The 27874-nt window shown below is 56.4% G+C and overlaps 2 protein-coding genes across 2 annotated transcripts in view; both read right to left on the bottom strand.

The window, feature by feature from the left end:
- The window catches only part of MMEL1 (membrane metallo-endopeptidase-like 1), a 51593-nt gene extending 41641 nt beyond the window's left edge, over positions 1-9952 (bottom strand). The window contains exons 1-2 of the mRNA XM_011930980.1: positions 9758-9952; positions 6470-6660 (exon numbers count right to left, since the gene is read on the bottom strand). Of these exons, the coding sequence (XP_011786370.1) occupies positions 6470-6623 (154 nt within the window). The 5' untranslated portion in view covers positions 6624-6660; positions 9758-9952. The remainder of the gene's footprint in view (positions 1-6469; positions 6661-9757) is intronic.
- An 8108-nt stretch (positions 9953-18060) lies between these two features.
- The window catches only part of TTC34 (tetratricopeptide repeat domain 34), a 22874-nt gene continuing 13060 nt past the window's right edge, over positions 18061-27874 (bottom strand). The window contains exons 5-7 of the mRNA XM_011930979.1: positions 21969-22239; positions 20941-21155; positions 18061-18588 (exon numbers count right to left, since the gene is read on the bottom strand). Coding sequence (XP_011786369.1) covers positions 18061-18588; positions 20941-21155; positions 21969-22239 — 1014 coding nt within the window. The remainder of the gene's footprint in view (positions 18589-20940; positions 21156-21968; positions 22240-27874) is intronic.

Below are 27874 nucleotides of genomic sequence, written 5' to 3'. Positions count from 1 at the left end.
CCTGTAATCCCAGCACTTTGGAGGCCAAGGTGGGCGAATCACGAGGTCAAGAGATCAAGATCATCCTGGCCAACATGGTGAAATCCCGTCTCTACTAAAAATGCAAAAAATTAGCTGGGCATGATGACGGGCGTCTGTAGTCCCAGCTACTCAGGAGGCTGAGGCAGGTGACTCCCTGGGACCCAGGAGGTGGAGGTTGCAGTGAGCCGAGATCATGCCACTGCACTCCAGACTAACAGAGCAAGACTCCATCTTAAAAAAAAAAAAAAAAAAGCAACCAAACCAAGCTCTTAACAACAATAATGTGAACGGGGTGGGTAGTGGTGCGAAGAGTTAAACTGTTCTAAATGCTTGTATTGTTTGGAAGAAATAATGGAGATATTGATTAGTTTAATATTTAAGTTCAATATGCACATACAAATTTAAGGTAGAGAAGTTCTGTTTTTTGCCTAGGACATCAAAAGCTTCAGTTGAATATCATTTCCTTCTGTACAAGAAAAAGCCAAATAATCTACAAAAGGCACAACTTTTTGGAGCCCATCCAAGACCTGAGGTCAAAGACAATAAGGGAAACAATTTCTAAGTGACAAGGCCCTCCAAGGAAAGGCCGGATGCGTAAATTATTTCACTTTGGCCAAGACCTGAGAGTAAGAGATGTTCCAAGTGGCTCAGAAGAAATCAGCTAAAATTTTTCACACATTCTTACAGGCCAAGTGTGGGCTGCTACATGAGTTTGGAGCAGCTGGGAGCCTCCACCACGAAGAGGTTTTCACTCCCTCCACGTTCTGTCCATGGCCTTTCCCAGATGCCTATGAGAAAGACTGGGGCGGGTCTCAGAAGGCTGGAGAGAGCCTCCCTTGGTGGCCCAGGGATGGAGGCAGGGACCTGCTTTGGCTGAGGCATGAAACTACGCTCCTCTGGCAGGGAGCAAAAGCTTTAAATCACTGAGGCAGGTGGAACCCCTCTTATGCCCAGGGACCAGGCAAATCCCCTGTTCCGTAGGAGGGTCAGGAGTAAAAATCCTCCGCCCATGGAAGGGCAGGAGATCCTTGTGGACCCAGAATCCTAGACTGACATCAAGCAGTGGTCTCCTGATGCTAGAGGAGGGGTGGGCAACTCAGGCACAGGGCAAAGCTTGGTTGACATGGGAATGGGGTAGGGATGCCAAGAGGTGCACCCCCAGCCCCAGGTATACCAGGCCTGCCTAAGCCTGAGACTGGGCCATGACACCAGAGAGCCCCCACCTCCAGCCTGAGCCTAGTACTGACCAGCAACAACAACCCACCACTCTCAGAAGGACCAGGGCATGGGGAGGACGCCCTCTGTGTCATGGGCATCCAGGCTGCTGAAGGCCAAGGCTGGAGCAGGCAAGAGGAGAGAACCATCTCATCCCTGGGCTGACTTCTCTAAGCGCAGGGAACAGGAGCTCATTGCTGGAGAAACGTGAGTCTGAGGTGCACTGAGGGTAACAACAGCAGTAGAACCCCTGGCCAGCTAACTCCTAACCAGAGGAATTCAATCCCTCACGCTCACGTGCTGACAGACGGGGTGTGCCTAATTCTGTACATTAGGAAACCCTCCTGCATATACCATTTTAAAAAGACCCAAATGGTGCAAAGTATTATTATGTAAAAATTTAAACACTGTTCATGAGGCTCCTGATTTTATGTTTTGACAAATATCGGAGTCTGCAAAGAAGTATCTCAGACCCTCCCACAGCAGCGTATTGTGATGACGTTGCCGATAATACACAATATTACTAATGACAGCAATAGCTCTTACGTTCTCAACAGTGTGTTCCGGGCCTAGCGCAAATGCTTTTGATCTCAGTCTCTACTTGTATTCGTCCATTCTCACACTGATAGAAAGAACTGCCTGAAACTGGGTAATTTATGAAGAAAAGAGGTTTCATTGACTCCCAGTTCCTTAGGCTGTACAGGAAGCGTGGCTAGGAGGCCTCGGGAAGCTTACAATCATGGCAGAAGGCGAGGGGGAAGCAAGCACATCTCACCATGGTGGAGCAGGGGAGAGAGAGCGTGAAGGGGGAGGAGCTGCACACTGTCGAACAACCAGATCTCGTGAGAACTCACTTACTATCACGAGAACTGCAAGATGGAAATCTACCCCCATGATCTAATCACATCTCACCAGGCTTCTCCCCTGACACGTGGGGATTACAATTTGACATGAGATTTGGGTGGGGATGTAGAGACAAACCGTATCTTTCTGCCCCTGGCCCCTCCCAAATCTCACATCCTTCTCACATTTTGCAACCAATCATGCCTTCCCAATAGTCCCCCAAAGTTTGAACTCTTTCTGGCATTAACTCAAAATTCTGAACCCGAAGTTTCATCTGAGACAAGGTGTCTCAGACCTAATGGGCCTATTTGGATTTTGGAGGCAGCACATTCCTCATTTGGGTATGTTACTCCAGCCCATTTATCAAGTGACCCAAAACGCTGCCAGTTTTGAGTGGGGTCCAGAACAGAAGGCTCTGCAACAGGTCCAGGCTGCTGTGCAAGCTGCTCTGCCACTTGGGCCGTATGACCCAGCAGATCCAATGGCGCTTGAGGTGTCAGTGGCAGATAGGGATGCTGTTTGGAGCCTCTGGCAGGCCCCTCTAGGTGAAACACAGTGGAGGCCTCTAGGATTTTGGAGCAGGGCCCTGCCATCTTCTGCAGATAACTACTCTCCTTTTGAGAGACGGCTCTTGGCCTGTTACTGGGTTTTGGTGGAAACGGAAGATTTGACTATGGGTCATCAAGTCACCATGCGACCTGAATTGTCTATCATGAACTGGGTGCTTTCTGACCCACGTAACCATAAAGTGGCTCATGCACAGCAGCACTCCATCATCAAATGGAAGTGGTATGTATGTGATCGGGCTTGAGCAGGTCCTGAAGGCACAAATAAGTTATCTGAGGAAGTGTCTCAAATGCCCATGGTCTCCACTCCTGCACCCCGCCTTCTCTTCCCCAGCCTGCACAGATGGCCTCATGGGGCGTTCCCTATGACCAGTTGACAGAGGAAGAGAAGACTAGGGCCTGGTTCACAGATGGTTCTGCACGATATGCAGGTACACCTGACAGTGGATAGCTGTGGCACTCCAGCCCCTTTCCAGGACATCCCTGAAGGACAGTGGTGAAGGGAAGTCTTCCCAGTGGGCAGACCTTCAAGCAGCGTACCTCACTGTGCAATTCGCTTGGAAGGAGAAATGGTCAGTTGTGCGATTATGTACTGATTCATGGGCTTTAGTCAATGGTTTGGCTGGATGGTCAAGGGCTTAGAAGAAGCATGTTTGGAAAACTGGTGACAAAGAAATTTGGGGAAGAGGTATGTGGATGAAGCTATCAGAGTGGTCAAACACTGTGAGCCTGGGTGCTAACCATAATCTGATAATGCCTCCTCATGATCTAAACTGTGTGATAAAGAGAGAAGTGTTCACGGACCAGGTTTATACACATGAGGGGGCACTCTGGTCTGGGGGTTGGACTCTCTGTAAAAAGCCAGATGTAAATATTTGAGGCTTTGTGGGCCACATACATGCTCCATCTCACCTCTTCAACTTTGCTGTCCTAGCAGGAAAGTAGCCATAGATAAACCCATAAACGAATGGGTCTGGCTGTGTTCCAATAAAACTTTATCTACAAAAACAAGCAAGGGGCCAGATTTGGTCTATGGGCCACAGTTTGCCAACCCCTGTACTAGAAAAGGAATATAGTTGCTTCAGAGGAGTGGAATTCTGGGATGGACATGAGACTGTATTTCTCACTGTCATTTTTGTAAAAACATTTGATTTTATAAAAGAAAGTTTATAACTTTAAAAATAATTAAAAAATCGAAGATAACTGTCAAAAAGATAGAAATATAAAACTTCCCAGTTAGTTGAGGGAAAATAGAGGAAATATTAGGTTGATCCAAAACAAGGCAAGAAAAGAGAGAAAAAAAGCGTGAGCCGCAGAAAAGAAACACAATAGGAAAAACATACATTTTAGTCATCCTGGTAATTATGAACCAACAAAATCCTCCAATTAAAAGATAGACAAAGCCCCAATCCAGCCACACACGATTGAAAGAGACACATCTAAAGCTAAGGAGATAAAAAGTTTCAAAGAAAAAGCACGGGAAAAATAGACAAAGCAAACGCTAATGAGCAGCTAACACTCATGTCAGGCGCAACAGGATGTCAGGCAAAAAGCCTTGTTAAGACAGAAACGGAGACTACACCGTTACATGCAGTGAAAGATGTATTAACTTCATATGTGTATTTTACTATAACATTTATTGAATTTATGAAACTAATTTTATAATTCAGACCTAAACTTGCATTCACATAGTAACATAACCTTAAATAGGTAAATTAGGTAAGATTTGATGTAACTACAAGAAGGGTGATTCTTTAGTGCAAGATTTAACACGTACACTTCAGTACATGATTTTAAGAAATTGTTCTCCCGATCTTTCCGAATCTTTCCTTCTTTTGAGATCGAGAGAATGGAAAAAAAGCCAATATGTAGAAGACTTGATTGATCTAGTGGATGTGTTAGACACTGTCACTCAGTGTTCGGTGACTGAGCTTGATTCACAGCGTGAATATGTAGAAGACTTGATTGATCTAGTGGATGTGTTAGACACTGTCACTCAGCGTTCGGTGACTGAGCCTGATTCACAGCGTGCAGGGTTATTTACAAGATTGGTCAAGTGTTAGCTCCAAAGCAAGCCCAGCAAATATCAAAGAAAGAACCACATAAATAATGGCATAAACCATGGTTTCTGACAACACAATTAAGTTGGAAATCAATAATTTTAAAAAAGTAACTAAAAACTCATGTCTGGAAATTAAAAAATATTTCTAAATGACTTATAAGTCAATGAAAAAGTCATAATGGAAATGAGAAACTACATAGAAATAAATGATAACTGCTTAGAAAACCTTCCAGAAACAATCCTGGACTGAGGCCAAGGTCAGCTGTGGGGTCATCCCTGTGGGGGCACAGGGGTCCTGACGGGGGAACAGAGGGCTCCGCCGCCCTGGAGCCAGGGCCCGTTTCCACACTGGAGCGGGTAGATGCAGGCTTTGCTGAGATCCATGGCACTGTGGGGCACTCCCAAGGCACCGGGCTGGGCAGGGAGGGTCTCTCCAGGAGGGGTGGGCTCAGGCCTCTTGGCATGACCCAGAAGAAGAGAGATGCCCCTTCCTTCCCCACAGCTGGGGGTGTGTGAGGGGTCAACCCTGTTTTATGAAAGCCTAGAAAGCAGGTGTTTTGAGCCCTGCAGGCTCTGAACAGAGCTTTCCTTGGGGTCTGGGCTCTTCAGGGTGAGTGAGCCTTCCCCTCCCCCACTGCCCAGGGCCCATGGAGGTCGCAGGGCCCCTCTGTCCCAGGGGAAGACCCTAGAGGGCCAGGGGCGGCGGTCTGGGCAGCAGTCACATTGCATATGGGCCCCTCCAGGCAGTCCCGGGCCGGGACGCCCTGCACATCCACAGGCAGCTCCCCGTTCTACTTCACAGACACAGCCTCCCGCAGGGGTGGAGGGGTGGTCCCAGGCAGTGCGGAGGGCTCCAGACATGAGGGGACATTCTAGTAACACAGGCTTGGGGGACCGGTTGTTGGACCTGGGGTGCGAGGTCCGCCGTGAGCTCTGAGCCCGGTACCTGCCACCATGGGAGCGCCCTGTGCACCTGCCCCGGGGGTGAGCATTGCTCCCGGATGTGTGCACGCTGCCCCGGCTCAGAGGGACCAGGGCTGTGCCTGCGGAGAGGCTGGCAGGGGCGGCTGGCAGGTGCCCAGGTCTGCTGGTGCCTGGGAGGCCATGACCTGAGAGGGGAGAGCAAGAGAGGGACCGATGTGGAGGCGGGGGCGGTGTTCCTGGGACAGCCCGAGGTCCCAGCGAGCAGCCGTGGTCACGCCTCTATTTCCGTGGGACCCCAGCCTGGCCTCCTCCCGCCGTGGTCCCGTGACCTGACCCGGCCTTGAGCGGGCCAGGGGCGGCAGGACCCTCAGGTCTCTCCGCAGGATGGCAGCGGCGGAGGGAGGCAGCCAGGGGAGCGCGGCCGGCGGGAGGGACACGGAGGCCGGTGGTCCCTAGCCTGGGCTGTGCGGCCAGGCAAGGAGTGGGCGGGCGGAGCGGCGGGGGCCGGGTCTGCGCCCCCCACGGCCGGGAGTTCCGCGGCTGCTGAGGAGGCGGAGGCGGGCGGGTGCGGAGATGCAGCAGCAGCGTGCGCGAGTCCGGGCCGGGGCAGAGCTTTCTGGAAGGGGCCGCGGGCTCCCTGCAAGTCAGTGTCCCTCCCACCGCCTCTGAGTCTGTAGTTCGGCCCCGGGAGACCCTGGGTGCCCAGCGCAGACCCGCCTGCCCCATCTGACGGGCGGGCTCGGGCTGGGGGCAGGCGGACCCTGTAGCAGGTGCAGCGGGCGGAGCTCGGGGAGCGGGCGCGGGGACAGGCGGGCGGGGGCGGGGCACCCGCACTCACCTCTGCGGTCGGCGTAGAGGACACCCAAGGTCACCAGGGCAGCGGTCACCAGCAGCAGCAGCAGCAGCAGCCCCCCCTCCAGGAAGCCCGGGCGCTTCTGCCCGGCATGGCCGGCGCTCTCCACCATCCCCACGGGGCCTTCGGACTTCCCCATCAGCAGGGCTCTGGACGGGAGAGCAACGCGGAGGAACCTGCAGGCCCAGGGCAGGGGAGAGGGGCGTGGAGCTCCCCGAGCCCGGCCCGAGGCTGGAAGGGCCAGATGCTGGCAGGGAGCGGGCGCTGGGTGCCTTTGGAACACTCTGTTCCCGTCTCCCTCTCCAAGGCCACAACCCTGGGTGACTGGGTCCCGGGACTTTGCACACTGGGCTAGAGTCTCTGAGTGCATGGAGGTTCTAGGACTGGAATGCTCCCAGCTTGGGGTTGCAAACTGGACCCAGGAGGCTCAGCTCCTGTGCTGTCAAGGGACCTCTGCAGTGGTGCCCACCTGGACTGCTCATGCTGGGGGTCTTGGAGCTGTGGGCCTGAGCGTAGGTCAGGGACGCTGTCGGGGAGGCCACTTGGGCTTCTGGGCTCCCGGGCTCCCAGCCCACCTTTCCTGTTGGAGCCCAGAAGCCAGTGATGGGCGAGACCAGAGCAGTAGGTACCCACACAGGCAGTGACTACGTGGGCCAGGAAGGGACCTGCAGGGCCAGGCAGCCTTGAGTGTCAGCCCTGGCAGCCACCTGGCTGGTGTGCAGCTCTGGTCGTCCCCTGACCTTGTTACTATGGAGGGGACACCTCCTGGAGCCAGCCGAGCAGTGGGTAGCACTTGAAAACACATGGCTGGGGACAGGCAGCTGCTGTAGGCAGGACGGGGAGCTAGGCAGGAAGGGTTGGGGGCACAGGACACGGATTCAGGAGGCTCCCAAGTCTGCATGCTCCAGTGTGCATGTGAGTATGCATGTGTGTGAGTGTGAACCTGAGTGTACACATATGTGCAAATGAATGTGTGCATGTGGTTGGGTGTGTGCATATGTATGACTGTGTGTGTGCATGTGTGCATATGTTCTGGTGTATGACTGTATGCACCACATGTGCACGTGTTCTGGTGTGTGCATGTGCATGACTGTACATGAGTGTGAACGTGTGCATGTGCTCTGTGTGCATGTGTGTGCACGTGTGTGCTCTCATGTGTGCGGGTACTCTCGTGTGTGCATGTGTGTGGCTGTGTGTGCACGTGTGTGCGTGTGTGCATGTGCTCCCGTGTGTGTGTGTGCATGATGGTGTGCGTGGATAGGCATGTGTGTGTGTACTCTCATCTGTGCATGTGTGTGTGCATGTGTGTGCATTGCTTTTGTGTGTGCAAGTGAATGCGTGAGTATGCACGTGTGTGCGTGTACACTCGTGTGTGCATGTCCATGATTGTGTGGATATGCATGTATGTGCGTGTACTCTCTCGTGTTCATGTGTGTCTCTGTGTGTGAGTGTGCACGTGCAGGCGTGTGCTCTCGTGTGTGCACGTGCATGATTGTATGTGGATATGCACGTGCGTGTGTGTGCTCTGGTGTGTGCCTGTGTGCGTGTGTGTGTGTGAGTGTGCACATATGTGAGCAGATGCATGGATATGCACATCCTTCGCCGGCACTCAGAGCCCTGCTAGGAAGCTGCCCGGCCCTGGAGAAGCGGTTGGGTGCTTTGGGCTTCCAGCACTTTCAGTTGCCACACACAATCACACACCTGCTGTGCTGAGCCCCAGGCCTAACCCTGTACCAGGCAGGGCGGATAATGGGGGAGCAGCAAAAGGAAACCAGGCCCAGTCCTGCCTGCGAGAGGGTCAGGGACTGGCTGCTGAGACTGCCAGCACCTGGCTAAATGTGCTTCCACCCCCCTGTACCCCACCCACGCCCTTCTGTGGGCCTTGCCTGAGTTCTGTCCCTGACTCCCTGAGGGATTCTAGACATCCCTTAGCCTGTCTGGGCAACACCCTGCAAAGGTGGCATGGCCAGCTCATTTCGGCGACTCTTCCAGGGCTCCCTGACCTCTGGTTGTGTGAGGAGCTGGGACAGGGACCTGGACCTTGCTCCTCTCCTCCAGATCCCTCGCTCCTTCCTTCCTGTCCCCTCAACCACCTCTGTCAGTCCCTGGCCCTGTGAACCGCGGCGTTCGTGCAGACGCTTCATTTGACGGCCTCTGCTGTGCCCCTAGACACCCCTGTCCTGCCAGTGGCTGAAACTGAACTTTAGAGTCATCTGCCTCCCTTGCCTGCCTCCACGCCCTGCGCCAGTCCTCAGCCTCCAAGCCTATCTCAGTTGGACCCTTTCTCATTCCTGCCACTCACTGCCTGTTCCAGGCCCCATCACCTCCCCTGAGGGGTCTGTCTCCCCCACTGATCCCCACCACAGGGCCCAGGGGCCTGTAACTACAGTTAGAGGTCATCACTCCCTGGCTCCCTGGTAGCCAAACCCTTGGAGGAAGAGCCGGGCCTTGCCCTGATGTCAGGACCCTGTCTGGCCCTCCTCCCCATCTCACTATGCCCTCCCCCTACCCTCAGGCAGGCCCCCCCGGATTTCTCCCCTGACCCTCCCCACCCACTCAGGTGGTCCCCCAGATTCCTGCCAAGGTCCCCTTCCCAGGGGGGCCTCCCTTGGCCTGGTCTTGGGTTCAACTTGGGGAGCCTCATCCCCTCCCCTGCTCTGTGTCTCTCCAGGGACTCCTGGCTCCACCTCCACATCCCTTCGCTACTTCTTCAGCCCCCTGAGAACATCAGCTCCATGGGTAGGGGCTCCCTCTGTGGGGGCCGCTTCACCTAGACTGGCAACCCCACCCCAGAGACCTCGGTCAACATCTGTTGAGTGAATGAATGAATGATGAATGAATGGATCAATCATTCGGACAAGTCTGAGCTCGGCTTCCGTGCACGTCTTACTTTGATCAGAATTAATGTATCTGCTCTTGCATCCTGAGTTCATTCTGTCCTGCAGGCGTCCACAGATGGCTGCATGTGCCCCAAAGGCACACACCAAATAAACACCTTCAAATTGAGCCGAGTACCCAGGGCAGGTGTGGAGTGTCTGCTGAGGCGAAGGCCCTGCGGCTCCCTGGAGACACTATTGGCCTCTCCAGGTTACTATGGATGGGGGACAGCGGGTCCTTTGGGCAAGATAAACCATATGCCAGAGGGGGCTGCCTGCCTTGGCACAGGCGAGGGGACACACAGGACACCCCATCTAACCTCGTGAGAAAGGGGCACTTGGAGAGGGTTTCAAGGCCCAGGAAAGCAGGCCGGGAACCTCCTTCAGAACAACTCACCTTTGTTCACTCAGGAGTGGCCGTCACCCACAGTCAGGCCCCTGGAGACTGGGTCCCAATGGCTTGGCGTTAGGGTGAGCTGGGCCAAGTGGGTGGATTTCCAGGGACCGGGATGGGAGAGCAGTGGCTTGGGGCTGAGTTGAGGCTGCCTGCAGGCTTCCGGGCCTCCTTTGTGATGCAGGCGTGGGCTCCCTGGAGGCAGTGACTCCTGCCTCAGAGTCAGGAGGTTCCACTGGGAGTGTTGTGGGGGGGGAGGGGCCAAAGGCAGCTTCTTGGCACCCGGACTGCCCTGCCTCATGGATGCCCTTCTCAGGGTCTCTGGCCCCTGCCTCCTAAGCCGCCCTCCTCCCTTGCTTCTGTCTCTTGACCTTTCAGTCCAAAGGGGCCCCAGGGGCTGCTGAGAGGAAGGCCAGGCCCTTCTCCCACTCCACACGCTCTGCTCTGCCCCTAACCACCCAGTGAGGGGGTTGCAAAGGCCTCACCCTGCGTGTTCTTTCTCTGCAATCTCCAAGGAGGATGGCGGGTTCTGGGGACCTTGTCAAGGTGCAAGGGGAAGGGGTGGTCCTGAAGGGGGTGGGCGCCGGCTGCCAGGAGGGTCCCATGCAGAGAAACTAGCCTGGGCTTGGCTGCTTCCCGCTGCCCACAGAAAACCTGTGAGGTTCAGACCTCGAGCTACAGAGGGCGGGCAGCCCTGGCCGGGGAGCTGGCGCTGGCAGAGAGCTGTGTGGCTTGTGGGGGGGTCCTCAGTGATCAGAGTGTGAGCCCTGCACCCAACCTTGCTTGCGGACGGGGGTTCTGAGCAGAGCAGGCTCTTTCTGATTCTCCAGGCCTGATGAGGTTCCTAGCTTCTGTGTCCGAATCCCCAGAACGAGTCCTCCTGCCCGGGCCTTGGGGATGTGTCAGGGCATCTGGGCGGGGCTGGGCCACAGAGCTAGGGGTCCCATGGCAAACCGCTCCTCACGGCCGCCCCGGCCAGATCACCCACGCTGGGTGCTGTTGGAAGCTTTGTCTATGGCCCTTTAGGTTGGCCAGGTCCTGGGAGGAGAAAGGCTTTGAGCTGCAGCCAGGCTGGGATCAGATCCCAGACACCACCCTGAGCCGGGGAGGTCTCTCCCTGGCGCCTGCTGGCTGTCCTGGCAGCCCCCTGCCATCCAGCCCCGCAACCAGTCCAGGAGCTGCAGTCTGGCCTCAGGCTGCCTGGGCTGCTGGCCCAAATGGAAACAAGGTCAAGGCCAGCCAAGCAAGAAGCTGGGACCACCCTTTCTGGGGAGCTGGGAGTGGGCCAGAGTCCAGCCTGGCTGGAGGCTCCTGCCCTGGGGAGAGGCCAGAGCCCTTCCAAGCCCACCTGCCTGACAGCCCTGGTGCCAGCAGGCCCTTTCTGGATGTCACAGTGTTCTTGTCTCTAAGGTACAAAGCCACAGAGGGAGAAACAGACGCAGGAGTCTGGCCTATTCTCAGCAGGGGCTCCCTGGACTCTGAACCCCCCAAGGTCGGCCATGTGCATGCTCCTCCTTCCCCAACCTGAGGCCTGCCCAGCCCAGCAGCCCCCAGCCTGGCCCAAGACCACCTGGTGACCTGGGCTGCCAAACTTGGGACCCCTTATTCCCGGGTTCTCCCTGCTTCTAGGTGACAGCAGGAGGCTCGGATCCTAGCCTGGCACCTGCCAGACAAGAGAAACTGGGAAAAGAGGCTAAAGGCCAAGGAGGCTGCAGACCCCTAGACCTACCCCAGTCACTGGACACTCACAGACTTGCAGGTGCCCAGGGCAGTGCAAACCCAGACCCCCAAAACACCTGCACAGATGACTCTCCCCCGAGACACCCACACAGACCATCCCCCCAAACACCCGCACAGACGATCCCCCCAAACACCCACACAGGCCATCCCCCTAGACACCCGCACAGACCGTGCCCCCAGACACCTGCACAGACCGTCCCTCCAGACACCCACACAGACCGTCCCCCCAGATACCCGCACACACAGACCATCCCCCCAAACACCTGCACAGACCATCCCCCCAAACACCCACACAGGCTATCCCCCCAAACACCCGCACAGACCGTCCCCCCAGACACCCGCACAGGCCGTCCCCCCAGACACCCGCACAGACCGTCCCCCCAGACACCTGCACAGACCATCCCCTCAGACACCCACACAGACCATCTCCCCAGACACACACACAGACCGTCCCCCCAGACAACTCACACAGAATAAACTGTCCCCCCAGATACCTACACAGACCGTCCCCCCAACACCCACACAGACAGCTGTTCCCCAGACACCCACACAGGCCATCTCCCCAAACACCTGCACAGACCATCCCCCACAAATACCTGCATAGATAGTCCCCCCCAGACACCTGCATAGCCAGAGCCCAGCACCTCGGAGGTGGACATTAATCCCATCTCCTAGGGAGATGGGGAAAACGGGTGTTCCCTGCCTGTCCTGCTCTCGGGGTAGCTTGTGGGATGTGGAGATCCGGAGAGAAGCCCTGGCTCAGGGGTCCAAGGAGGCAGGTGGGACAGGGGTCAGGGAAGTGCTTCCTGTAGCAGCCCTGGGGCCAGGGTGTGCCTCAAGGGCACTAGCCTTTGTCCACACTGCTGCGGGGCTGCCCTCACCCAGGTTGCTGTGTCCACCCTGCCGTGGGGGCTGCCCTCAGGCCCTGGAGACACTTGCCTGTGACTCCCCCACACTCAGGCTGGGCTACTGGTGGCAGGTCCTGTGCTCTGGTGCAGCCCAGACATGCCCAACAGGCATTTCCTCTGCCCATTGGGAGCAGGGCCTCTCCCCAAAGTCTGCCCAGCTATGCTCTGGGCAGGAATGAGGAGCCCCACTTAGAGAAGACGCACAGGTCGGAAGAGGCTCACCAGCATTTCTGAGGCACATAGGGTGCTGGGACGACAGCCGGGCCTCTGGGGTCCCCACCTTTCTTGCCAGTTGCCTCCTGAAGTCAAGCCCTGGGTATCCAGGACAGGAGGGAAGGGGCCCGGTGGTCCCGCTGCCCCAGAATCTGTCATTGAGCCACCAGCCTGGAGCCTCTGCCCCCTCACGTGTGAACTACAAAAATCGGAGACAGGTCTCAGTCAATTTGGGAAGTTTATTTTGCCAAAATTAAGGATGCACGCCTGTGCCACAGCCTCAGGAGGTGCTGACGACATGTACCCAAGGTGGTCAGAGCATAGCTTGGTTTCATACATTTTAGGGAGACAAGAGACATCAATAAACATATGTAACATGGAGTTACACTCTTGAGTTTTGGATGAGCCGTTCCAAAGAAGGCAATCAGATATGCATCTGTCTCAGGGAGCAAGGGAATGACTTGAATGGAATGGGAGGCAGGCTTGCGCTAAGCAGTTCCCAGCTTGACTTTTCCCTTTAGCTTAGTGATTTTCAGGCCCCAAGATTTATTTTCCTTTCACTCTCCTAAAAAGGGTTTTTTTTTTTTAAGATTTATCGCAGAGTTGAACAAGAGAGAATAGCACAGGTGTGGTCAAGATTCACCTGGGAGAGGAACGGGGCAGGGGCACAGGAGTGTGGCCACCTGAGCTGAGAGGCTGTGTGGCAGGTGACCATTGTCACCAGGGTCACTGGCCAGGTCACTTGTCTGAATTTTGTGGTTGCAACTTCCATGATCCCCTAGGGCTGTTTTTACCCAGCACTAATGAACAATTCTGCACATTGAATTCATGCTGTTAGAATCACTGTTGTGGTTTCCATCTCCCAAGTAGACTCCAACTGATACATAAATTCATACTAGGAGGGGGTCCCCAGAGACAGGCCCTCAAAGTGACGCAGCCAGGTACCTCTTTGGTCACTTTGCCAGCCAGATATCTCTGGCTGGTGACGTTCCCGCCCAGGCCTTGCTTGGCCACGTTACCTGCTGCAGGAGGTGGCCTGTCCACTTGGCCTGCCTGGGCCACACCTGGCTTGTGCACCAGCTCAGCCTGTGGCAGGGCTGGGCATGTCCCAGCCCACTTGTATTATAGCTTGTACCCATGTATGGCAGTTCCCAAGTTCTTGTCCCGTGTCCAAGAAGAATGAGGAGATGCTGCCAATCGAAGTGTGAGAAGGGCAGAGAAGAATTTTATTGAGAGATGGAACAGCTCTCAGCAGACAGGGAATGCAGGGGTGGTTCTTGACCTGAAGTCAGGTGGTTTCTCTCCTAGTGTGGCTGGGTCCGGGGCTTTTATGGGCTCAGAATGGGGGAGTGTATGCTGATTGGCTTGTGATTATGCAAAACAAGGCTTAAACAAAGGCACCACTCAAAGGTGGGCACGCCAGTGTAGAAAACCAATTAGGAAAAGGTAGGTACATATAAAACAGGTGAAGGGTGGGGATCAGTCAGAGGAAAGCAGCCAAATGGGAAGACAGGTTCTCAACCTGGGCTGAGGATTTAATTTGTAGCTTGGCTTTCAGGCTTTAAACTGTCTTTGGTTTGGAGGTGGCGTTTCACCGGGAACCTGTCCCTGTCTGCCTAGGATTTGTCTGCCTCCTATCACTATCAAAAGGCGGGGTCTGGGGGTTAGGTGAGTGTGGTTGTTGCTTAGGCTGGGCTGCAGGCCCGATCTCCTGGCCAGTGGGAAGGGGAGGCTGTTGGCCACAGCGTAGAGGGGCTTCACAGTTAACCAGGCCATCCCCCATGCTGGCCATGAGGCACCAGCAGAACTGAGGGCCTCGGGAGCCCAGGTGCTGCTGCATGAGGCTGTCATGGCCACGAGGATGACCACAACCACGAGGGCTGTGGGGGTCCCCTGAGTGTCCAGCAGCACTAACAGGAAGAAACCACATGCTCAGGTCTCTAAACTCAGTTTAAGTCATAGCCAGAGAATCAGGACTGCCATGGCCATGGAAAAGAGTCCCTTGTTCCTTAAAGCCTTGGGGCTGCTGCTGCTAAAACTCAGATGCTGCTAAAACTCAGATGCACAGTTTAACTCTGAGTTGTGTGATTGCTGTGTGGCTCACATTCACAGCCTCACCACTGGAACCTGGGCACCGAGTGGGAAGGAACTGGATGCTGAAGCTTGGAATGGGGATGGCTGGTTGGGCTCAGACGAAGCTGAGAATTGTGAACCCCCTGGTTCTCTGAGCCTCTTCTCCCAGGGGAAGCAGCTTGTCCTCCAGGGTCTGAGAGTAGCCTTTATGTATTTTTTTTGTTCTGCTTGAAAACCCTGCAATAAGCTTACTTGGCCAGGTGCCTAGAAACGATGTTCATTCCATTTAACCGCCACAGCCACCCTGTTGTGTCTAGAACCTCAGTGTGTAACCAGGGAGGGGAAGGGTCAAGTACAAAGTCTGACTCAAGAGGGAACCACTTTCACACCAAAATGCTTGTAAGATATCACAAATTCACACGCAGAGACCTGGGAACTGTGTGGGAATGGAGGGTAGGGTACTAACACAGCTGAAGCGGCTTGGCTTGATTGATGCAGGTACACTTACTAGAGATTCTGAATTTAATGAACTAGCTCACATCAGCTGCCAGAAATGACTCTACCAGTTTACTTGGTTGAATTAAATCTGGATTTGCTGGCAGTCTACAGTTAATGAAGGGGAGATGCTGGAACGTCTCCAGTGTAACGTTGAGGCAGGAATCGTGCAAAGCAAGGGCCACCCTTCGTCCCAGCCTGATTTCTCTCTGCCTCCAGCTGAGCACTGAGGAAGAGGCAGGCCGGGGGCTGCCCAGGGAAGCAGTGGATCTGCAGACAGCATGAGTTCCTGGAACGTCAGGGCCCAGAGCAGCTGTGGACATGCCCCTCCAGGCGGGACATCCAAGCTTTGGGGATGAGTGCGTCCATGCCTTAAGGACTGCGGGTTGTGGGTGTCTGCTCAGTCCAGGAGCAACTCCCTTAGGCAAAGCCAGGGCTGGACCCCAGCAGGGATGGGCTAAGGGGAACCGAGACTCACCCACTGTGCTCAGGGCAGAGGTGGTGGGCCGGGGAAATGGGCGTGTCTTCGTCTGTCTGGACTGCCCCAAAAGAATAGCAGAGACAGGTGGTTCATCAATAGACGCTTATTTCTCACAGTTCTGGAGGCTGGAAGCCCAAGATGAAGGCGCCAGCTCACTCTCTGGTGAAGGTCCCTTCCTGGTTCACAGACAGCTTCTCGCTGGGTCTCCACATGGTGGAGGGGCTCAGGAGAACTCTGGGGTCTCTTTTATAAGGACACTAATCCCACTCATGAGGTTCCACCCCTATCACCTCCCAAAGGCCCCACTTCTGACACCATCACCTTGGGGGTTAGGATTGCAACACATAAAGTTGGGAGGGACACAGACATTCAGAGCCCAGCAAGGAGGCAGGCCAGGCAAAGGCTGATGAGAGATACCTGCTGGGTGAGCTGGTGGCGGAGGGGGCAGCCCCCTGGTAGGGGAGACACATGGTGGTCCCGAGGCCCTGGAGGAGCCTCAGTGGGGCTGGTATCTACACTCAGCCTTGCACGGATGGACGGGGCAGGACATTCCAGGCGAGGAGGACGGTAGGAGCAGGGAACGTGGTAGGGAGGGGCACCCCTGGGGGACGCCTCCCCACTGCTTCCACCCGGCCCCGACACTGGGGCAGGCCCTTCTGCTGTGACCAGACTCTCTGCACCAGCCCTTGCCTCTGCCCCTGTGCCGACTCGCCCACCTGACCCAAGACACTCGCGTGTCCCTGAACTTAGCTCTTGGGCTGTTGACAGGTGTTTGTTGAGTCCTTGAGCACGCAGGTGAAGACAGAGACAGAAGGCTGGATGGGGAGCTGGCAGGCAGAGGACGGATCGACCTGGTGTCTGCACTGGGGAACCTCGCTCAGAAGAGGGGGACTGTGTGAAGATTCTGAGTGGGGAAGGCGAGGAGCGGGGCTAAAGGTCCCCGTCGGGGCCCTCTCCCACTGTGGGCTGCCCATCCCCTAGGTGGGAGGCACTGACCCTTTACTCAGCCCCCTATGGCCAGAGACCCATAGGCAGTGCCAGCTGATGAAGGTGCATGGGGGTTGAGGAGTGGGTGGGGCCTGAGGAGGAGGGGAGCTTCCAACCCCACCCAGCCCTGCACCTGCTGCCTGGGGGCCCTGCTTCCATGCAGGGCGAGGAATAGGGCCCCTCCCTGCCTGAGCCCCTGGACCAGGGTTCGTCAGATGATCCCAGAAGCCAAGTGGGTGGAGTGGCAGGGGGTCCGTCTGTGGGTGCAAGACCATGGAAGGAAGCGGCAGAGAAGGGGACAGAAAAGGGACAAATGCAAGTGCCCAGGAGGAGAGAGAAGCCAGGACGGGGGTGGTGGCCTTGTCTCCCTAGGGTGAAGTCAGGCAGGGCTCGGGGGCACGCTTTGCACGACGCCAGCCCGCCCAGCATGTCTCTCACCCATGGCCACGAGAGAAAGCCCTGGGCTGAGGCCTCAGTCTGTGACACTCACAGTGATGGGCAAAGGCTGGCCGCCTCTGCCCCACCCAGAAGTCCCCAAGCTCACTGGCAGCTGCAAGGTCTGGGGACGTTTAACCCACGTATAGGAACCAGCTGTTCTCTCACTCTGTGGAAGCACCGATACCTTCCAGCAGCTTTGGGAGACGAGTCTGGTGGGAGCCTGGGGACTGTGCTCATCAGGACCCCTCGGTGGTCCCTCTGCTTGGAAGGGAGGGGCCTGTGGAGGAGGGAGGGAGTTAGCCCCTCCTGGGTTCTCGATGAAGGACCCCCATGAAAAGCACCCTGAAAGGTCAGCTTGGGGTATGGGCTGGCTGGGCCCATTTGGGAGCTCTGTCTCTGGGGAGGGTCCAGGCTCTACTGGAAGCCGGCCCCAGGGTCAGGCCAGGGTCCAAGCAAAATGCAGCTTCACAGCCAAGGAGGGGCTTCTGGGGCTGGTACTGTCTCCCCAAAGGCCCCAGGGGTCTGGCCTCAATCCTGTCCAACCTGTAGGATCCCAGACCAGGGACAAGACCTGGGGCTGCTTCTTCAAGGTCTGAGCCCCAGGTGTGTGCCAAGAGGTCCCCAACTTCCGGGATGAGGTTGCTGGTGGTAGAAGGGACTGTGAAGCTTCTAGGATGGTCCCTTCATGTAAGTAGGAAGCTGTCCCCTTTCCTTCCCAAGGCAAAAAGGTGTGAGGCTGGCTGTGCGACACTGACTCATGCTGGGGTAGGGAAAGCGGGGTGTGGGGAGGGCTGGGAAGGGGATGTGGAGAGGGCTGGAAAGGGGGATATGGGGAGGACTAGGAAGGGGGTGTGGGGAGGGCAAGGCGGGTACCTCTCCGATTTGGGGAGCTGGGTGCACTCCTGGGCCTGGACATTGGGTGCAGGTGCTAGGGTGGGCCCGTGATTAGGGTGGGAGGGGGTTGGGCTCAGTCACTGGAGCCAGCAGCCTGAGGATGCCTCCCTCCGGATTCTGGCCTTCAGTCTCTTCAGGCCACGGTGGTTGGGGTCCACCAGGAGGCCACTCTCGGCCGCCGTCCAGGCCTCCGTGTGACGCTGCTCTTCCAGGCAGCACTGCCCGCGAAGAAGGAACATTCGTGCAGTGGGGGCCTGGCCTGGCTGCTTACGCAGGCTGTTCTGGGCCAAGGTGGGCGCTAGCTTCAGGGCCTGGACAAAGGCCCCTGCGGCTGCTGCCTCGTCTCCCAGGCTCAGCAGCAGGCGACCCTGACAGCAGAAGTCCTCTGCCCGCTTTGGGAGGTCACTGTCCCCCAGAGTCTCCTGGAGCACATGGTCCAGGTCCCTGAGGGCCCGGCCAAACTCCTGCAGCTCGGCCAGGCAGGTGGCCCGTAGACGCAGGTGATAGGCACTGCTGCCACCGGCCAGGACAGACAGTGAGCAGTAGCCCAGCGCCCGCCTGGGTTGCCCTGCGTCCAGTAGGGTGCTGGCTTCCCAGGCTGCAGCCTGCACAGAGGACACAGAGAGAGGCAGGGTGAGTGGGGTCAGCCTCAAAAGCCCGGCCGCCCCTGCCCTGCAGCATTCTTCTGCAAAGCCAGCCTCTGCTGGCTCCCTGGGTAGGGCAGGGCCCCAGGCTGCACAGGAGCTGCCCGCTGCTTCTGGAGGGGCTGGCTGGCCATGGGCAAGGGCAGGAGGGGGGACCCAGGGTAGTGGACCCTTCCCTGCAATTCCCACTGCCCCAGAAGCTGCCAAAGTGCTGTTCTGACCCTTGGAGGTCCAGCAGCAGTCCAAGGCCTGGCATCCTTGCCCACTGTACTTCTCCCTGGGCCTCGGATCAGGGACCTGGATTTACCTTCTCATGGTCCCCTCCTGGCAGCCCTACCACCCCACCAGCTGGGCCCAGGTTCCCTTGCCTGGGTGACCACAGCAGCCTCCTCCCTCCGTCCCTCTGGGCCAAGTCACCTCTCCAACAGGCCCTCTGAGGTGGCTGCTGCCCAGCCTTTCCACTCTGCCCACCTTCTGAAGGCTGTCCCAGGTCTCAGGACAGTGGCAGATACGGCCCTTGCCTGGTGTCTGAGCACCCTAGACCCCCTTCCTGGGGCTGCTGGACGGAGGGCACAGCCTCTGCTGTGGGCTGCTGTTGACTAGGCCTGTCTGCGCCCCTACTCCTCCCAGGCACTTTCCTGAACCCACCCAGACCCAATTGCCTCATCTGTGACCCAGTTTCTTCACAGAGTCAACCACGACCAGAAATCCGCTTGCCTCACTGGGCTCCTCCTCTGCTCAAGAACCTGAAAGGGCTCCCCACCGCCTGAGGAACACGCCACGGTGCAGGCCCCGCCTTTCTCGCTGGCCCTGCCTCTCTTCCAGCAGCCAGGCGCGCAGCGCACTCAGGACCCCGCCGGGCACGGCTGCAGGGGGTGAAGCCCAGGCCCACGCCCAGGGTCCGTGCTTGTGAGCGAGGGTGTCCCACGGCCCCGGCTTTGCTGCTGGGCTCCCGCGGGGCACACTGTGGCCTCTTCTGCCAGCTGTGAGCGGCGCCGAGCAAGGCAGGGGCTCGAACCCACGTCCCTGGCCTGCTGTGCGGCCCGCGGGACCGCCCCTCTCCCGGCCGAGGCACCTGACCCGCCCCCCCCGACACGTAGCTCACTGCTCGGGATGGTCGGGAAGCCTCGGCCCGCGCAGGCCCCGCACATTTGGGACGCGTCCACGGCAGCAGGAGGGCGCGGCCCCGAGCAGCTGTCGGACCCCGGGAGCCCCCGGGCCGCCCCCGCGGGGAAGGGGGCTCAGTCTGACCCCAGATGCCCCTGATCCCGCGGCTCGGGCCGCGCAGGCGCAGTGCCACCCGGAGGGGTCCGCCTGCCGGGGCACGCGGCGCAGGAAGCGGGGCGGAACCGTTGTCGGCTCACTTCCGGGTCGGTCCGCGTCTCCAGGCAACCATTTCGCGTCCCGCAGATTCTTGCCTCCGCCAGGAGCCGCCTCCTGGCGCCGCCGCCCAGCCCCAGTCTGCAGCCTCGGAGACCCCTGCCCAGCCCCGCCTCCAGGCTCCGTGACCCCCGCTCAGGAGACCCCATCTAGCCGCCTCCTCTGGGCTCCAGGACATGGCCCCAGCCAGGCTTCCCGCCCCCTGCCATGCCCTCCTTCCAGCTCGAAGACCCCAGCACAGCCCCCTCCTCCTGGCTCCGAAACCCCCAGTCCCTCTGGGAGCTCTGAGACCCCCAGCCCGGCCGTCTCCTCCAGGTCCCGGTAACCCGATCTCAGCCTTGCTCTTCAGCCCAGAGCGGCGGCGCCCCCTCCGCGTCACCGAACTGCCCCTTAAACACTGGTGTAGCCCCTACCCCGCCATGAGATCCCCCTGCTCTTCCTAGAGTGGTTTCTGTTTTCCTAAGTGGCCCCTGAGTGCTAGAGCCGCTGGTGTCAGGAAGCATTAAAGAGGTGAAATCCTGTCCAGGCCCCACCCGGGTGTAGTGCTGAGTCTCTGGGACCCCAAAGCCTGCTGTGCTCTTGGCCTCCCAGCCTGCCTTGTTGGGCTTGGGGTGGGCTTCCTGCCGGGCAAGGTGCCCCTGGCTGGCTCAGTCTGGCCCTGAGGGCAAAGTCCCCTTCCCTCTCTTGCACCCAAGTCACCTGTGACTTATACATCCCATACAAAGAGGCTGAGAGGTCGGTGGGGTTGTAGGGCCAAGGGGGCCAGAGACCATCTTCCTGGGCCAGAACTGGGTACCTCCCACCTCACCCCAAACCCAAGTGAAAACCCAACCGCAGAGACTGAAGAAGGGCTGCCGGGTGGACGGCCCAGGGGTCTCATGCCTGTGTGCTGGGAAAGGTTGGGGTGGGAGATCGGTAGGGTTCTTTGTGCACCTGGGCAAGGCTCTGCCGCTCTGAGGCCTCCAGGAGATGCAGCAGGCAGCTGAGATCCGGGGCATCCATCTCGGCCAGGCCCTGCAGGTCCCGTGCAGCCGCTGGCACGTCTCCCTTCTTGAGCCGGAGCAGGCCCAGCCGGGCCCGGGCTGCCTCTGACGTTGGGGCAGCGTGCAGGGCTTTTTTCAGGTGGGTGCCAGCCTCCTCGTAGCTGCCTGTCAGGGATTCAGGAGGGACAGTCAGTGTGTGGGGTGGGGCAGAGATGCAAGAGAGCTCAGACTTGCTGGCCGCTCCTTCCCTGCCCTATGCTGGCTCGCGGGGAGCTGACGATGGCTCAGCCCCAGGAAGAAGGAGCCGGGAGCAGAGATGCACCGTGATTCCAGGCAGGTCACAGGGACTCACCTCTGACCCCACTCCACGATGCTGAGCCCCCTCACCATGGACACTACAAGGGGCTGCTTTCTCTCCCGAGCAACTAGAGGCAAACTCTGGGCCTGCTGGAGCAGAGTAGCATGCGGGGAGCAGCCCTGGGGTCCCTGAAGCCCTTGGTGGGCAAATGCAGACTGCAGAGAGAGCTCCCCTTTGGAATTAGTGGTGAAATGGTTTCCACATCACCAGGGGGATGGGGAAATGTGCAGGAAAGGCCTGCATGTTGGCACGTGGGGCTTATGACAGTTCCTCCTGGAACAGGGCCTGGCATCCCATGGGTGCCTGAGAAACAACAGCTGGAGGTGCGTGAATCAGTGAGGGGGCCGAGGGTCCGAGAGCTTTTATGGACCAAGATCATGCCTCGGTTTCTCCTCCATTGCAAGCAAAGAGCCAGCCGGGTAAAGAGAGGAGAGCCTTTTGAACACCAGGCCTCACACAGGGAGCAGGGCCAGAGGTCATGGGATTTGGGGTGGAAGGGACCTTGGAAGCTATTGTGGTCCACGTCTCTCTCTTCTATTTTATAGAAAAGGATACAGAGGTCAGAGGAGCAGGGACAGAAGCCCAGACCCTGTGTTTCCCACCTTGGGGCTGCCACATACCCCGTGCCATGAGAATGTCCACCAGGAGGAGGTGCCAGTCCAGTTGCCCTGCATCGATTTTGATCAGCGCCTCCCCCACAGCAAGGAGGCCCTGGGTGTTGTCGTCCTCGAGAGGGGCCCCAGTGTCCAGCAGCTGGCGCAGAAGGGCCCGGCAGCGGGAGTAGAGGCCCTGTGTGATGAGAGCCTGGGCTTCCGGCTTCAGAGAGCGGAGCTCAGGGACCACAGTCCCGGGGCCGAGCTTCAGCGCAGAGAAGATGTCGTCTACGGCTTCCTGCAAGGTGGGAGGGTGGGCGGGTGCAGAGTTGTCCTAGGTGGAGAGACTGGGTGGAGGGTCAGAGTAGGAGGACTGGCTCTGTCTTTCTCATTCCCTGATCTCCTTGGGATCCTAGAGGGTCTGAACATGCAGCTTCCTGCCCCTTCCCGCTTTCCTGTGGCTGCAGCCTCCCTACCATCCCTCCTGATTCTGGTTAGCATTTGAAAGGACCCAGCTCACTGACCTTGACCCTGAAACTTGTCAGGCCCAGAACCCCTTTTCTGAGGCTAAATGCTGCTAATTTCTATCTCCTGAGGCTGCCTGTGGTCTGCGAGCCCTCCCTGGGTCCCTCGCTCTCCCAGCTTGTAGCTGGCTCCCTCCACACCTGTCCCTCCCCACAGAGGCATCTGTCACCTCCCAGCAGGGGATACTGGATCTCCGTGGGGTATCCGGGTGCTCCTCCCAGTGCGTGTGGCCTTGGGGACGCTGGAAGTGTAGAAAGCCCAGTTACTGCCCTCCCACAACTCCCAGGAGCGGCGGAAGGAGGGTGCCCAGCCCATCTGGTGCACAATACAAGGCAGGACACAGGGTGGCAGCCAGTTGGGGCAGAGGTCAGAGGTCTGCCAAGGGAGAGATCAGGGTGGAGCTGGCCAAGGCACACCCTGAGGGAGAGCCTGCAGGATGCAGAAGTGGACTTGGGCTGGTGCCTGAGGCTGGTGGGCACGTGGGTAGGAGAGCCGAGCACTGGGTATGCCATCTGGAGGCAGGGAGGGAGAAGAGGTTTGCAGAGGCCCTGACCACACACAGGAAGCCAGGGCAGAGGCTGGGCCTGTTCAGGGGAGTGCTGGTGATCAGTGGATTGATCAGGATAAGTCATTTGCATGTGACCTTTGACCTGGCCATCAGCAGGGGACCACTAGAGCCTCTTCAAGGCTCTCCTCCTTCTATTGGTTCTCCAGGTGTCCTATTTGCTTGTTTGCTTGTTTCTTTCTTTCTTGTTTTTTTATTTTTATTTTTTATTTGTATTTTGAGATGGAGTCTTGCTGCGTCACCCAGGCTGGAGTGCAGTGGTGCAATCTCGGCTCACTGCAACCTCTACCTCCCAGGTTCAAGCAATTCTCCTGCCTCAGCCTCCTGAGTAGCTGGGATTACAGGTGTACCACCATCATGCCCAGCTAATTTTTGTATTTTTAATAGAGACGGGGTTTCACCATGTTGTCCAGGCTGGTCTCGAACTCCTGATCTCAAGTGATCCACATGCCTCGGCCTCCCAAAGTGCTAGGATTATAGGTGTCAGCCACTGCACCTGGCCCTAACTATGCCTCTTTATACTATCTTTCTAGCAATTGCCTTGCAGATTACAATACGTAGCCTTACAGCTATGAACAAGCCCCCAGCTCCCAGGTGAGCACCCTAACACAGTCTATGTGCAGTTGATATGGTGCCACTTTACCTAAAATGTGAGATCCCCACGGCAGTAACTTCCATTGTCCCACAGTTTGTGTTATTGTTGTCATACACTGAGCAACACATTTCCTCATATAGTGCATTATTTCAAGTTAATTAATCATATGTATATTTTGAGACAGGGTCTCTCTCTGTTGCCCAGGCTGGAGTGCAGTGGTGTGATCTTGGTTCACTGCAACCTTGAACTCCTGGGCTTAAGTGATCCTCCCACTTCTGCCTCCTGAGTAGCTGGGACCACAGGTGCATGCCACCACACCCAGCTAATTTTAAAAACTTTTTGTAGAAATGGGGTCTTGATATATTGCCTAGGCTGGTAGCGAACTCCTGTCAAGCGATCCTCCCACCTTGGCCTCCCAAAGTGCTGGGGTTACAGGTGTGAGCCACCACACCAAGCCTATTTTTAATTTAGATAGCTTTGTTCAAAGCAGTTAAAAGAAGAAATAAATACATCCTTTTGTATTTGCAGATGCTTTTCATTTCTTCCAGCAGAGAATTTCTATCAGGCATCCGTTCTCTTCAATTTCACCACCTTCCCTCAGGATCTGCTGTGGTGCCGTTCAATGATGACAGACCTCTCAGTTTCCATTTGTGTAACGGGTCTTTAATTCCACCCTCGTTTCTGAAGGACGTTTTAACAATATGGGTAATTCTGGGTTGGTACTTTTTGCTTTTAGTGCTTTAAAGGTGCTGTCCCACTGTCTTCTGGATTCCATTGCTTCCGGGACAAACCTGCTGTCACTCACATTGCTGTATGTCATTTGCTCACTCTGGTTGCTTTTAAGATGTTCTCTTTATCTTTTGTTTTCAGGAACTTGACCAAGATGTGCCTTCTTAGGGGTGGTTCTCTTTGTGCTTTTCCTCTCGGGATTTGTTGAGTATCTTGGGAATTTTTCTGCTGTTATTTCTTCAGGTACCTGTGTATATTTGCCTCATTCATTCTCCATATCCTCTGGGAGTCCAATCACACGTATGCTAGATGGCCTGAAATTGTCCCACTGGTTGCTGAAGTTTTCTTCATTTATTTTTTTTAATTTTTAAAAGTTTTTTAGAGGTCAGGTGCAGTGGCTCACACCTGTAATCCCAGCACACTGGGAGGCCGAGGTGCGCAGATCCAGAGGTCAGGAGATCAAGACCATCCTGGCCAAGATGGTGAAACCTCGTCTCTACTAAAAATACAATAAAAATACAAAAATTAGCCGGGCATGGTGGCACATGCCTGTAGTCCCAGCTACTCAGGAGGCTGAGGCAGGAGAATTGGTTGATCCCAAGAGGCAGAAGTTGCGGTGAGCTGAGATCGTGCCACTGCACTCCGGCCTAGGCAACAGAGTGAGACTCCATCTCTTCTAAAAAAAAAGAATTTCTTTTTCTTTTTTTTTTTTGAGAGGGAGTCTCACTATGTTCAGCCCAGGCTGGTCTCAAACTCCTGGGCTCAAGTGATGCTGCCACTTTGCCCTCCCAAAGTACTGGAATTCCAGGTGTGAGCCATGATGCTCAGCTTAGCTCTCATCATTTGAAACAGTTTTGTTTTTTGTTTTTTTTCCCTGCTGTTCCTTAGATTGGATAATTTTCTTTGGTCTATCCTTGAGTTCACTAGTCCTGCTTTGGCAGTTTCTGATCTGCTGATATGCCTGCCTGGTGAGTTTTTAATTCCAGATATTCTGCTTTTCAGCTCTAGCATCTCCACTTGATTATTAGTTTTGTTTTGTTTTTTTTTTTCATTCCTCTGCTATGATTCTCCATCAGCTCACTCATTATAGCAAACAGTTCTTTTACATGTTTATGTCACTGCTTTTAAAAGCCCCTGTGTGTAAATTCCAAACATCTAAGCCATCTCAGGGTCTGTTTCTATGAAGTGCTTCTTCTCTTATTATTGGTCCCATTTCCCTGGTTCTCTGCGTGCCTAGCAGTTCTTGGTTTTGTGCTGGGCTCTGTGTCTGGCATGTGGTAGACAGGGCTGTGGTGCTGTCCTGCAAGGGGGCTGATTTTGCTCTGGTGGGCAGGTAGATTACTGGTGGATCATTCTGGCCCTGCCATTCTGGCCCTGCCAGGCTTTATCTTGTACTTTGTTAGGGGAGGATTATTTTTTTGAACTTAGTCCTAAAGTATAATCTTAATTTTAGGGTGTGACCTTTCTGGAGTCTCAACTGAGTGCCCAAGATGTTCAGAAAATCCTCTCTGCACTGGCTGGGTTAGAATTCCAGCATCTCCCAGCCCTGCCTGACCCTGGTACCCCCATTCAGCTCTTGGCCCCACAACAGGTGGTCACTGCTGGGCAGTTGAGTCTTGCCCCTGCCTGTGCAGCCCAGGCTGCAGACAAGGACCTGTGGAGAATTCCACGAACACATAGATACCCCTTCCCCACACAGCCCCTCTCCTCCCCTCCCCTCCATTGCCCTCGATGCAAATTCCAGCCACATAGCAGGCTGGGATGTCAATCTCTGTCCCCACAGCTCAGAAATCCACTGCCGCCCTCCATGGGCAGCGGCAGAAATGTCTCCCCAGGCAGGGAACCAGGGTGCGTGGTGCCTGCCTCCTGCGGCCTCCTGTCTCTCAGGGTCGCAGCTCTTTGCTGCCTTTTGTTTGGTGTCTGGAAACATTTGCTCATGCATTATATCCAGTTTATACGGCTGTCAAGAGCCTGGAATGGCACCCCACATCCCCAGGAGAGCGTCTTACAGCCTGGAACAGAACCCCACACCGTCAGGGAGCATTGTACAGCCCGGAATGGCATCCACACCTGCAGGTGAATGTGTGACAGCCTGAAACAGCATTCTCCAACCCCAGGTGAGGATTTGACAACCTGGAATAGAACCCCACACCCGCAGGTGAACATCGGACAGCCTGGAACGGCACCGCACACGCCCCGGTGAGCATCGGACAGCCTGGAAGGGCATCCACACCCCCAGGTGAATGTGTGACAGCCTGAAACAGCATTCTCCAACCCCAGGTGAGGATTTGACAACCTGGAATAGAACCGCACACCTGCAGGTGAACATCTGGCAGCCTGGAACGGCACCGCACACTCCCACGTGAGCATCTGACAGCCTGGAATGGCACCCACGCCCACAGGTGAGTGTGTGACAGACTGGAGCAGCATTCTCCAGCCCCAGGTGGCCTTGCGACAATCCAAAACAGAACCCCACATGCCCCGGTGAGCATCTGACAGCCTGGAATGGCACCATCACACTTAGGTGAGAATTTGATAGGCTGGATCGACCCTTGAACCTTCAGGTGAGCATCTGACAGGCTGGAACGGCACCTTTCATGTTCAGGTGAGTATCTGACAGTTTTAAACGCCACCCCACACCCCCAGGTAAGCATCTGACAGGCTAGAACAGTACCCCACACCTCCAGGTAAGCACCTGAAAGCCTGGAACAGCAGATCACATGTTCAGGGGAACATTGTAAGCCTGGAATGGCACCGCAATCCCCAGGTGACCATCTGACAGCCTGGAACAGCACCCCACATCGCCCAGTGAGAATCTGACAGCCTGGAGCAGCACCACCACTCCCAGGTGAGTATCAGAATGCCTGGAGCGGCACCCATGCCCCCAGGTGAGCTTCTGTAAACCTGAAACAGCACCCTGCACGCGCAGGGGAGCATCTGACAGCCTGGAATGGCTCCCCTACACCCAGGCGTGCATCTGTCAGCCTGAAACCGCACCCTCCACCACCAGATGAGCATCTGACAACTGGAAACTGCCCCACACACCCCAAGGTGGGCATCCGATGGCATGGGACAGCACCCCCACCCACAGGTGATTTTACTGCCTGGAACAGCACTTTTCCTCAGGTGAACATCTGACAGCCTGAAATAAACCCACCGTGAGCCTCTGAAAGCACAAAAGAGCACCCCACAGCCCCAGGTGATCATTGGACAGCCAGGAACGACAACCCACATCCCCAGGTAAGCGTCTGACAGCCTAGAACGGCACCTGCATACCTAGGTGAGAATCTGAAAGCCTGATCGACGTTCGAACCTTCGGGTGAGCATCTGACAGCCTACAGCAGCAGTGACTGCACACAGGTGAGGATGCTTCCCTCAGGCTGGGCGTCCCATTCCAGGCTGTCAGATCCTCCCCTGGGGGTGGAAGGTGCCATTGTAGAGGCTTTTGGATGTTCACATGGGGATGAATGACGGTGTTCCAGGTTATCAGATGCTCACCTGGGAATGCATGGAACAGAA

The sequence above is a fragment of the Colobus angolensis genome, unplaced genomic scaffold, assembly GCF_000951035.1.
Source record: "Colobus angolensis palliatus isolate OR3802 unplaced genomic scaffold, Cang.pa_1.0 Scaffold89, whole genome shotgun sequence".
Taxonomy (NCBI): domain Eukaryota; kingdom Metazoa; phylum Chordata; class Mammalia; order Primates; family Cercopithecidae; genus Colobus; species Colobus angolensis.
Note: the sequence above shows the minus strand (reverse complement) of the source record. Positions and strands in the feature narration are given on the sequence as shown.